The sequence below is a fragment of the Erythrolamprus reginae genome, chromosome 1 (genome assembly GCF_031021105.1).
Source record: "Erythrolamprus reginae isolate rEryReg1 chromosome 1, rEryReg1.hap1, whole genome shotgun sequence".
Taxonomy (NCBI): Eukaryota; Metazoa; Chordata; class Lepidosauria; order Squamata; family Dipsadidae; genus Erythrolamprus; species Erythrolamprus reginae.
In genome coordinates, this window is record NC_091950.1 from 27,781,967 (window position 1) to 27,794,857 (window position 12,891).

Here is a 12,891-nt window from a genome sequence, read left to right on the forward strand (position 1 = left end):
GTCCATTCACGGCCCCCAGGCCTGCCGGCAAAGCCAGGCCCCTCCCACACAAATTTTACCTCAGATTACTTGATCACAAAGAACCACTGGGCTTCTTGTTAGATTCCCACAGTTTCAAGGATCGCACAGCTCTGGTTTTAGGATTGTCCAACTGAAAGAAACCTCTGAGATCATCTAGTCCAGTGATGGCGAACCTATGACACGTGGTGCCACAGGTGGCATGTGGAGCCATATCTGAGAGCACATGAGGCTTTGCCCTATGTCAGTTCAAGCACGCAGGTGTGCACTGGCAGGCTTATTTTCACCTTTCTTTTCAGCCATTTTCTCTCTCCCCATGAGTCAGGAAAGCCTGAACAAAAACCAGCAAAAAACAGTCCAACAGGCCAAACCTAATTTGTTTCTGAACTTCCGATTGGCCCGTTTCGCCATTTTTCACTCTCCTCAGGCTTCAGGGGGCTTTCCTGAACTCTGGAAATGGAGAAAAACAGCTCAACGGCCCAACTGGAAGTTCATTTCCGAACTTCCAGTTGGCCTGTTGGGCCATTTTTTACTGTCCCCATAGTTCAGGAAATCATTGGGTCATTTTTGGCCATCCCCAGGGCTCAAGGAGGCTTTCCTGAACCCTGGAGGAAGCAAACCACAGTCCAATGGGTGTACCAGAAGCCCAGAGGCTTCAGTGAGGCCTGTGAGCATGCATGAGGGGTGGGGGAGCAGGGTGGGATGCATGCACAGGAGGGAGGGTATTGCACGAATCCCAGCGACCGGTTAGGTCCCACAGAGTTGGCCTTCTCCGGGTCCCGTCGACTAAACAATGTCGTTTGGCGGGACCCAAGGGAAGAGCCTTCTCTGTGGCGGCCCCGACCCTCTGGAACCAGCTCCCCCCCCCCGGGAGATTAGAATTGTCCCCACCCTCCTTGCCTTTCCTAAACTTCTTGAAACCCACCTTTGCCTTCAGGCTTGGGGGAATTGAGACACCTCCCCCGGGCCTATACAGTTTATGCATGGTATGTTTGTGTGTATGTTGTTTTGCTTTTTAATAAGGGTTTTTTAGTGATTTTAAATTATTAGATTTGTTATACATTGTTTTATTGTTGTTGTGAGCCGCCCCGAGTCTATGGAGAGGGGCGGCATACAAATCTAATAAACAATAATAATAATAATAATTATTATTATTATTATTATTACTATTATTATAATCATAATTTTATAATAATAATAATTTATTAGATTTATATGCCGCCCCTCTCCGTAGACTCGGAGCACCCATTATGGGTGTGGCTGCGTACACCTGTACACACTCTTTGGCACTTGAGCCAAAAAAAAGGTTCACCATCGCTGATCTAGTCCAGGGCAGAAATTCTAACATCATCCCTGACAAATCCCTCGAAAACCTCCAATGATGGAGCCCCCACAACTCCATAAAGCAGGCTGATTCACCGCCTAATAACAGTCACTCCTCCTTATTTCAAATGTGGATCTACTGTTTGGATTTAGTCTTAAAACCTCCGGCATCGATTCTTATCCTGCCCTCAGGAGCTGTGGTCATTTCTCCTTGACAGCCTTTTCAGATACAGTGTTCCCTCGATTTTCGCGGGGGATGCATTCCGAGACCGCCCGCGAAAGTCAAATTTCCGCGAAGTAGAGATGCGGAAGTAAATACACTATTTTTGGCTATGAACAGTATCCCAAGCCTTCCCTTAACAATTTAAACCCCTAAATTACAATTTCCCATTCCCTTAGCAACCATTTAGATTATTATTCACCAGGTTTATTTATTAAAGTTTATTTAAAAAAATGTTTTTTAAAGGCAGACGAAAGTTTGGCAATGACATGATGTCACCGGGCGTGAAAAACCGTGGTATAGGGGGGGAAACCGTGAAGTATTTTTTAATTAATATTTTTGAAAAAAACGTGGTATAGATGTTCCGCAAAGTTCGAACCCGCGAAAATCGAGGAAACACTGTATTCCCTGTCTCCCCTTCTTGAGGCTAAACCCGGCTAATGGATCCAAATTTGATAGGATAAGAGAGTCGAGTATGTTTAGCCTCAAGTCTTTTTGAGATGGAATTTAATCAAGAGGAATGAAAGAATTCAACACAGCATCATTTCAGCCTAGATCAGGGATGGCGAACCTATGGCACGGGTGGCGCATGGAGCCTCATCTGCTGGAACATGAACCATTGCCCTAGCCCAGCTCCAATGTGCATGTATCTGCCGGCCAGCTGATTTTGGGCTCTGTGAGGGTGTTTTTGGCTTCCAGGGAGCCTCTGGAAGGATGGAGGGGGGCGTTATTACCCTCCCCTGGCTCCAGGGAAGCTTTTGGAGCCTGGGGAGGGCAAAACACGAGCCTACTGGGCCCACCAGAAGTTGGGAAACAGGCAGTTTCCAGCCTCCAGAAGGCCTCCCGGGAGCGGGGGAAGTTGTTTTCGCCCTTCCCAGGCTTTGAATTATGGGTGTGGGCACTCGTATATGTGCAATAGTGCACGCCCACGCTCCTTCAGCACCTGAGGGAGAAAAAGGTTTGCCATCACTAGGCTAGATGGATAAAATTGAGAACAGGGCTCAGAGTTCAAATTCTATTGGCAAAGTGTAACCCAATTTCCCTACTAGTTGGGAATCTACGAGCATCTTTCGAGGCTAGTAGAATTTATACATGGTATAGAATTTATACATGGTATGCTTGTTTGTATGATTGGTCTCTTAAATTGGGGTTTTTAAGATTATTTTTTAATATTAGATTTGTTACATTGTCTTCTTTATTGTTGTTAGCCACCCCGAGTCTTCGGAGAGGGGCGTCATACAAATCAAATAAATAAATAAGTAAGTAAGTAAGTAGGTAGGTAGGTAAGTAAGTAAGTAAGTAGATAGAGAGAGACAGACAGACAGACAGACAGACAGACAGACAGTCTGGTGTAGTGGTTAAGGCAGAAGTCTTCAAACGTGGCAACTTTAAGACTTGTGGATTTCAACTTCCAGAAGTCCACAAGTCTTAAAGTTGGCCAGTTTTTGGGGACCCCTGGGTTAAGGCATCGGGCCAGAAACTGGGAAGCCGTGACTCTCTATGGAGATTCTCAGTTATCCAGATCATGGTTGTATCAAAGGTGCTTTTTTCAGGAGGCAACTGAGCTTTTTGGTTTTTCTTTGAAGACCTTTCACTTCTCATCCAAGAAGATTCTTCAGCTCAGAGGAAAATCAGAAAGTCCAGTGGCCTCTTGAAAAAATGCACCTTTGGTCCAGTTTCTAGCCCGATGCCTTAACCACTGCACCAAACTGACTCGCTACATTCACCCATATATTCTTTTTTAATGATCTGCCTTGAAAGATGCTAGGGCATTCCCAACTAGTGGGGAAATTGGGTTACCCTTTGCAAGCTTTAAGGGGAAAAAAGGGGGGAAAGCACTTTTTGGGAGACCATGAATTCTAATCCCACCTTAGGCACAAACCCGGCTGGATGACCCTGGGCCAGTCATTTTCTCTCAGCCCTAGGAAAGAGGCAATAGCAAACTTCTGAAAAAACTTGCCCAGAAAATTACAGGGACGTATCCAGGTAGTCTCTAAGAACAGGAGATATGAATATGGTTCGCTGAAGATCCATTCATTCATTCATTCATTCATTCATTCATTCATTCATTCATTCATTCATTCATTCATTTATTTATTTTTATATTTTTATATTTTTATATTTTTATATTTTTATATTTTTATTTTTTTATTTTTTTATTTTTTTATTAGATTTATTTATTTATTAGATTTGTATGCCGCCCCTCTCCGAAGACTCGGGGCGGCTAACAACAATAAAAAAGACAATGTAAACAAATGTAATATTAAAAATAATCTAAAAAACCCCAATTTAAAGAACCAATCATACATACAAGCATACCATGTATAAATTCTATAAGCCTAGGGGGAAGGGAATTTCAATTATCCCATGCCTGGCGACAGAGGTGGGTTTTAAGGAGCTTGCGAAAGGCAAGGAGAGTGGGGGCAACTCTGATATCTGGGGGGAGTTGGTTCCAGAGAGTCGGGGCCGCCACAGAGAAGGCTCTTCCCCTGGGTCCCGCCAGACGACATTGTTTAGAGAGGGCTGTAAACGAAGCACTGTGAAGCGGTATATAAGTCTAAATGCTATTGCTATTGCTATCCTGGCTTTTGAGCTAGTCTTACCCAGATTTAGTACAGACTCTGAATGATGTCAGGCTAGTCCAGGAAAGGAAAGGTGACCTGCCAATCTTTTCTTCCTTATGCTCCTCAATGCAAAATGTTGTCTTCAAGGGTGGTAGAAAGAGCACTAGAACTTGTAGGGAGAACGAAGCTGGTGCTTTAAGTGGATTATAGAAACTTGTCCTCTGCCCAGTTGCTACCTGTTCGGGGCTGGCCTCGTTGCTTAGAGCTTTGGGGAGGAATTTGGGGAACACCGAAAGCTTCCCGCCTGTGTCAGAGGAGGGTCACTGCTAGGAGACCTCTTCACATGACTCACCCACCCTTCCTTTGGTTGCCTTTCTTCCTTTGCAGCTTGTCACCCGGTAGCCAGAGCCCGACCCTTCTCAGCCCCTGCAGCCCTTGTAGTCCTTTGACTCTGCATCCCTGGAGGTAAGAGAGATGGTGCTAGTGGAGGAGGGGAGGGCTACTGAGAGGAAACCTTGCATAGAAACATAGAAGGCAGAAAAAGACTTCCTGGTCCATCTAGTCTGCCCTTATACTATTTCCTGTATTTTATCTATTTGATTGATTGATTGATTGGTTGGTTGGTTGATTGATTGATTGATTGATTGCATTTATATGCCGCTCACTCCGAAACAGACTCTGAGCAGCTGACAACGGTTATAAATAAACACAATACACAAAAACATAGAAACAGAAGATTGATGGAAGAAAAAGACCTCGTGGTCCATCTAGTCTGCCCTTATACTATTTCCTCTATTTTATATTTTATTTATTTTTTATTTATTTATTTTGTCCAATACAAATTGAAAGTTAAGGAGAATAAAAATGTGTAGTAGTAAATATCAGGGAAGGGATAGGAGAAGAGATATGAGAATAGAATACATCAATGAAGAGTAGAGGAAGAATATATGGACGGGAGAAAAGATATATAAAATATAGAAGAGACAATTGGACAGGGGATGGAAGGCACACTAGTGCACTTATGCTCGCCCCTTACTGACCTCTAAGGAATCTGGAGAGGTCAACCGTGGAAAGTCTAAGGGAAAAATGTTGGGGGTTGGGGGTTGACACCACGGAGTCTGGTAATGAGTTCCATGCTTCAACAACTCGATTGCTAAAGTCATATTTTTTACAGTCAAATTTGGAGCGGTTGATATTAAGCTTGAACCTGTTGCGTGCTCTTGTGTTATTGCGGTTGAAGCTGAAGTAGTTGTTGACAGGCAGGATGTTGCAGCATATGATCTTATGGGCAATACTTAGATCATGTTTAAGGCATATATTAGGATGGATATGTGTTTATCTCAGGTATGTTTAAATTCAGTGACTGTGGATTTACCAACCACGTCTGCTGGAAGTTTGTTCCAAGCATCTACTACTTTTTCAGTAAAATAATGTTTTCTCACGTTGCTAACCTCAGATTGTGCCCCCTTGTTCTTGTGTTCATTTTCCTATTAAAAACCTTCTCTCCTGAACCTTATTCAACCCTCTAACATATTTAAATGTTTCGATCATGTCCCCACTTTTCCTTCTGCCCTCCAGACTATACAGATTGAGTTCATGAAGTCTTTCCTGATAAGTTTTATGCTTAAGACCTTCCACCATTTTTGTAGCCCGTCTTTGGACACGTTCAGTTTGATCAAGATCTTTTTTTAGGTGAGGTCTCCAGAACTGAACACATTCTTCCAAATGTGGTCTCACCAGCGCTCTCTACAGCGGGATCACAATCTCCCTCTTCCTGCTTGTTATACCTCTAGCTATGTAGCCAAGCATCCTACTTGCTTTTCCTACCACCCGACCACACTGCTCACCCATTTTGAGACTGTCAGAAATCACTACCCCTAAATCCTTCTCCTCTGAAGTTTTTGCTAACACAGAACTGCCAATACAATACTCAGATTGAGGATTCCTTTTCCCCAAGTGCATTATTTTACATTTGGAAACATTAAACTGCAGTTTCCATCGCTTTGACCATTTATCTAGTAAAGCTAAATCATTTACCATATTACAGATGCTTCCAGGAATATCAACCCTATTGCACACTTTAGAGTCATTGGCAAATAGGCAAACCTTCCGTACCAAACCTTGCTCTATGTCACTCACAAACATATTAAAAAGAATAGGACCCCAGAACAGACCCTTGTGGCACACCGCTTGTAACCTGACTCTGCTCAGAATACTCGCCATTAACAATAACTCTTTGATGTCTATGCTTCAGCCAGCTGCAAATCCACTGAACTATCCAGGGATTAAGTCCAATCTTCACTAATTTATCTATCAGCTCTTTATTATTTATTTATTTATTTATTGGATTTGTATGCTGCCCCTCTCCGCAGACTCGGGGCAGCTAACAACAGTGATAAAAAACAGCATGTAACAATCCAATACTAAACAACTAAAAAAACCCTTATTATAAAACCAAACATACATACAAATATACCATGCGTAAATTGTAAGGCCTAGGGGGAAAGAATATCTCAGTTCCCCCATGCCTGACAGCAGAGGTGGGTTTTAAGAAGCTTACGAAAAGCAAGGAGGGTGGGGGCAATTCTAATCTCTGGGAGGAGTTAGTTCCAATGGGCCGGGGCCGCCACAGAGAAGGCTCTTCCCCTGGGTCCTGCCAAACGACATTGTTTAGTTGACGGGACCCGGAGAAGGCCCACTCTGTAGGACCTAACTGGTCGCTGGGATTCTTGCGGCAGAAGGCGGTACCTTTATGTGGAACCGTATCAAAGGCTTTGCTGAAGTCCAGGTAGGCAATATCCACGGCACCACCTTCATCCAACACCTTTGTGACATAGTCAAAGAAATCAATGAGATTAGTCTGACATGATTTGCCTTCAGTAAAGCCATGCTGATTTGGGTCCAATAAGTTATCGTTTTTAGGTGCTGATTTATCCTCTTTTTGTGTAGAGTCTCCATCATTTTAACTACAACTGATGTCATGCTAACTGGCCTGTAGTTACCAGCTTCTTCTCTACTGCCCTTCTTGTGGATAGGCACTTTAAAGTCATCGGCAAATAGGCAAACCTTCCCTACCAAACCTTCCCCTATGTCCTTCACTAGCAAAGGTAAATGGTGTTTTATTTATTTATTTATTTATTTAATTTATTGGATTTGTATGCCGCCCCTCTCCGGAGACTCGGGGCGGCTAACAGCAATAATAAGACAGCGTATAACAATAATCCAATACTAAAAACAATTAAAACCCATTATAATAAAAAACCAAACATACATACAGACATACCGTGCATAAAATTGTAAAGGCCTAGGGGGAAAGGGTATCTCAATTCCCCCATGCCTGGCGGCAGAGGTGGGTTTTAAGAAGCTTATGAAAGGCAAGGAGGGTGGGGGCAATTCTAATCTCTGGGGGGAGTTGGTTCCAAAGGGCCGGGGCCGCCACAGAGAAGGCTCTTCCCCTGGGTCCCACCAAGCAGCATTGTTTAGTTGACGGGAGCCGGAGAAGACCCACTCTGTGGGACCTAACTGGTCGCTGGAATTTGTGCGGCAGAAGGCGGTCCCTGAGATAATCTGGTCCGGTGCCATGAAGGGCTTTATAGGTCATAACCAACACTTTGAATTGTGACCGGAAACTGATCAGCAACCAATGCAGACTGCGGAGTGTTGGAGTGATATGGGCATATTTGGGAAAGCCCATGATTGCTCTCGCAGCTGCATTCTGCACGATCTGAAGTTTCCGAACACTTTTCAAAGGTAGCCCCATGTAGAGAGCGTTACAGTAGTCGAGCCTCGAGGTGATGAGGGCATGAGTGACTGTGAGCAGTGACTCCCAGTCCAAATAGGGCCGCAACTGGTGCACCAGGCGAACATGGGCAAATGCCCCCCTCGCCACAGCTGAAAGATGTTTCTCTAATGTGAGCTGTGGATCGAGGAGGACACCCAAGTTGCGGACTCTCTCTGAGGGGGTCAATGATTCTCCCCCCAGGGCAATGGACGGACAGATGGGATTGTCCTTGGGAGGCAGAACCCACAGTCACTCCGTCTTGTCTGGGTTGAGTTTGAGTTTGTTTACATCGGACAAGCCTGAGAGGCCCACATTCTGTTGCCCCCCTCACGTCCATGGCCAAGTTCTCTTCTAGTTGCATTGCTAAAAAGATTAATGAATAACATTGCTGCGTAGCATTAATCTCTGACGTTTGAGGAAGGGGGCTGTTGGCAAGGAGTAGAAACAGCAGGAAAGGGTGAATGGGCAACAGGAGTGGGAGGGGAAAGGAAAACATTGTTTACTGAGCTGTTGGACTCAGGTTGTTGTGTTAATTATACCATGATCTGATCCTGCAGCGTTTCAGCTGCTTTTATCTTTTACGAACTGCAAACTGCATTCTGGATTGGGTTTGTTCCTTATTTCCTGCCTAAGAAAATTTTTTTTTCTCCATCTCCCTCTAATTAAGCAATAGGGTTGTGTTTTGTACCATGGGTGGCAGGAAATGAGATTTCTCTTTGACGGACTGAACTAAAAAAGAAAGCAAACTTTTGCAAGAGGAAGGTCTCTGTTGCGTTTTTTGGTGTTCTCTGTAGATATTATTTAGCGCAGTGTTTCCCAACCTTGGCAACTTGAAGATATTTGGAATTCTGGGAGTTGAAGTCCAAATATCTTCAAGTTGCCAAGGTTGGGAAACACTGATTTAGCCCATAATTGAAACATCTGCAGGAAAACAGAGCATATGAAAAACCCAAAGTTTTAACCCATAGCTACATATATTTTCTGCAATTGGACGGTTTCTATAAAAAAGTAGCTGGGGCTATTTTGAATCTGCTATGGGCAGTCTGACCACTGTACTCTTACAAGGTCATGACCTTTAAAGCCCTACATGGCAGTGGACCAGATTTCCTCCGGAACCGCCTTCTACCGCACGAATCCCAGCGGCCGATAAGGTCCCACAGAGTTGGCCTTCTCCATGTCCCGTCGACCAAACAGTGTCGTTTGGCGGGCCCCAGGGGAAGAGCCTTCTCTGTGGTGGCACCAGCCCTCTGGAACCAACTCCCCCCCGGAGATTAGAACTGCCCCCACCCTCCCTGTCTTTCGTAAACTACTCAAGACTCACTTATACCGCCAGGCATGGGGGAGTTGAGACACCTTTCCCCCAGGCTTTTTTATACTTATGTTTGATATGAATGTGCTGTTTGGTTTTTTAAATAATGATAGGGTTTTATATGTTTTTTAATATTAGATTTGTTCCACTGCTATATTGTTTTTATTACTGTTGTGTGCCGCCCCGAGTTTTCAGAGAGGGGCGGCATACAAATCTAATAAATAATAATAATAATAATAATAATAATAATAATAATAATAATAATAAAGAGTGTTTAAACCAGGGCCCCCAAACTTGGCAACTTTAAGACTTGTGGACTTCAGCTGAGAATTCTGGGAGTTGAAGTCCACGAGTCTTAAAGTTGTCAAGTTTGTAGGCTTCTGGTTTAAGCTACTTCACTTTTTCTGAGTACAGAGATGGCAGAAGAATTTTTTGAAATATTTGCATGTATTTAGAAATGTATATCGATTAATCAGATTAATATGTATACAGATAAAATACACCAACCCATTTCCAGAGAGGCAAACAACCTCCCAAATATTTGTAATTTAACTGAATTTAAAAAAAAAAAAAAAAAAGCTAGCTACATTTTATTGTTCTTTCCATATGCAGAAATCTGCATCTCCTTCCTCTCAATGATCTAGGTTGTAAGGCTTAGGTTAATACAGGGTTGGGAGAGTAAATTTACTTTTTGTTTACTTTCCAGTTGTGGGTTATTTGGTCAAGTTAACGTGATCCATTATCTCTGTAATATTATGAATAATGATGGAGGCGTTGCATTGGGGAATAATGAAATGTTTGCCAACAGGGACGGAAATTGGTTTTTTCCCTATGACATTTTAATTAATTACTGTATATCAGGAAGTGGAAGTCAATTTCTTGTTATTTTTGTAGAAACAGCACAGTGCTATGATAGCTTCACTAAAATCCTTTTGCTTTGGATTTTGGGATTAGTTAATGCAGCAATCTAGAGGAAAAGTGAGGGAGAGAGGCTTAAATACATTTGGAAGCTCTAAATAATAAGTAAATCAATCATTGCCCTGACTTACTCATTGACCAAACAATACTGAAAGATGGGGGCAGATGGTTTCTCACCAAATAATTGGACAAAAGAATACCTGTCCTTTCCCTGCTAACTTGGTGCACCAGTTGCGGCCCTATCTGGACCGGGACTCACTGCTCACAGTCACTCATGCCCTCATCACCTCGAGGCTCGACTACTGTAATGCTCTCTACATGGGGCTACCTTTGAAAAGTGTTCGGAAACTTCAGATCGTGCAGAATGCAGCTGCGAGAGCAATCATGGGCTTCCCTAAATATGCCCATGTTACACCAACACTCCGCAGTCTGCATTGGTTGCCGATCAGTTTCCGGTCACAATTCAAAGTGTTGGTTATGACCTATAAAGCCCTTCATGGCATCGGACCAGAATATCTCCAGGACCGCCTTCTGCCGCACGAATCCCAGTGACCAGTTAGGTCCCACAGAGTGGGCCTTCTCCGGGTCCCGTCAACTAAACAATGTCGTTTGGCGGGGCCCAGGGGAAGAGCCTTCTCTGTGTCGGCCCCGGCCCTATAGAACCAGCTCCCCCCAGAGATCAGAATTGCCCCCACCCTCCTTGCCTTTCGTAAGCACCTTAAAACCCACCTCTGTCGTCAGGCATGGGGGAATTGAGATATACCTTCCCCCTAGGCCTATACAATTTATGCATGGCATGTTTATCTGTATGTTTGGTTTTTAATAAGGGTTTTTAGTTATTTTAAATATTAGATTTGTTATATGCTGTTTTTATTATTGTTGTTAGCCACCCCGAGTCTACGGAGAGGGGCGGCATACAAATAAAATAAAATAAAATAAAATAAATAAATAAAATAAATAAATAAATAAATAAATAGTAAGTAAGTAAGTTTGTAACTGATAAGGGATGATTATTTATTGTTTGCTTTTTAAATATGAAAACTAGAAATGAGGGAATTATCTATATCTTTGCAAAGGCAACTTCTGCTTGCCTTCCCCACACAGGTAGTTTACACAGGTAGTTCATTAAAATATATTTCATATTGGTTGTGGAATTTGGCTGTTCCTGATACAGAATTACATGAGCACAGAATTTTGATATGAGCAATGGGATAAGTCAGAATCTTGGAAGTAATCAATAACTTCTTTTGCAAAAGCTGGGGTGGAGCAGCAGGTAGACTACTGCAGGCCACTGAAGCTGAAGCTGACTGTAGATCTGAAGGTCAGTGGTTCAAATCTCATCACCGGCTCAAGGTTGACTCAGCCTTCCATCCTTCCGAGATGGGTAAAATGAGGACCCGGATTGTGGGGGCAGTATGCTGGCTCTGTTAAAAAGTTAATGAACTTTAATAAATACCCTGGTGAGTAATAATCTAAATGGTTGCAAAGGGAATGGGAAATTGCAATTTAGGGGTTTAAAGTGTTAAGGGATAGCTTGCGATACTGTTCATAGCCAAAAACAGTGTATTTACTTCCGCATCTCTACTTCGTGGAAATTCGACTTTTGTGGGCCGTCTCAGAAACGCATCCCCTGCGAAAATCGAGGGAACACTGTATACCAAAGGTGCACTGAACATTGTTAACCGTTCCACCGAAGTGGTACCTATTAATCTACTCCTATTTGCATGCTTCCAAACCGCTAGCTAGGTAGGACTTGGAGCAAGTAATGGGAGCTCACTCCGTTGCGTGTAGCTTGGGTTTCGAACCTGGGCTACCAGCTCTGACAAGCTGAGCGTCTTTAACCGCTGAGCCATTGTGCCTCCCTAAATGTGTTGGAGCTCTTGCTGATCACTACGCAGAGTGCAAACATTTCTTATGTAGGCAGCGATTCAGTGTATTTGCTGAGAACCACAATTCACTCTCCTTCCTGTATCCAACAGTTCATTAGCTGCACTCTGGGGGGAGTTGGTTTCAGAGGGCCGGGGCCACCACAGAGAAGGTTCTTCCCCTGGGTCCCGCCAGACGACATTGTTTAGTCGATGGGACCCGGAGAAGACCAACTCTGTGGGACCTAACTGGTCACTGGGATTCGTGTGGCAGAAGGCGGTCTCGCAGATATTATTGTTGTTGTTGTTATTGTTGTTGTTATTATTATTATTATTATTATTGGAAGTACTCATTTATGGAACTAAAAGCTGTACTACGTAGACCTATAACAGAATAGTAGCAGAGTTGGAAGGGATCTTGGAGGTCTTCTGCTCAGACGGTCAGACGTCTCCTGCTCAGACAGGAAACCCTGGCCTATACCATTTCAGACAAATGGTTACTTAAACTCTTTTTTAAAAACCTCCAGTGTTGAAATACCTGCAACTTCTGGAGGAAAAATCTATAGAGTCTGGTCCAGTTGTTCTTTTATTCATCCTTTATCCATGCATCCATTTTCTCTTTATTGAGAAGCACATTAAATATTTGGAGGTAGAGACAAACTATAAGGCAGCTGTACATTGTTGCTATATCATTAAAGTATTGGCTGTCTACTGCAAGAAACTTTTAAAGAAAATGAATCTAATCCAGTGGCACCTCTTTCTTTATATGAGGTGGAAGGTGACGGAATGTCAAAGCTTTCCATTCCCTCTACCTTTTAGCCGGCTTGACAAAGAGCTAAGTTATTTTTAAAAGTGCTAGTAAAATGCTATGGAATTGGGAGGCCCTGGGATTG

At 43.3% G+C, this 12,891-nt stretch overlaps 1 protein-coding gene across 3 annotated transcripts in view; it reads left to right on the forward strand.

Annotated features, from left to right (window-relative positions):
- Positions 1 to 12,891, forward strand: part of MAST3 (microtubule associated serine/threonine kinase 3) — a 130,580-nt gene that overhangs the window by 29,252 nt on the left and 88,437 nt on the right. For 2 of the 3 annotated variants that reach the window (XM_070748131.1, XM_070748141.1), the window contains exon 2: positions 4,513 to 4,590. The exons of the other annotated variant lie outside the window; for it this stretch is intronic. In XM_070748131.1, coding sequence (XP_070604232.1) covers positions 4,513 to 4,590 — 78 coding nt within the window. The remainder of the gene's footprint in view (positions 1 to 4,512; positions 4,591 to 12,891) is intronic. 3 annotated transcript variants of the gene reach the window in all.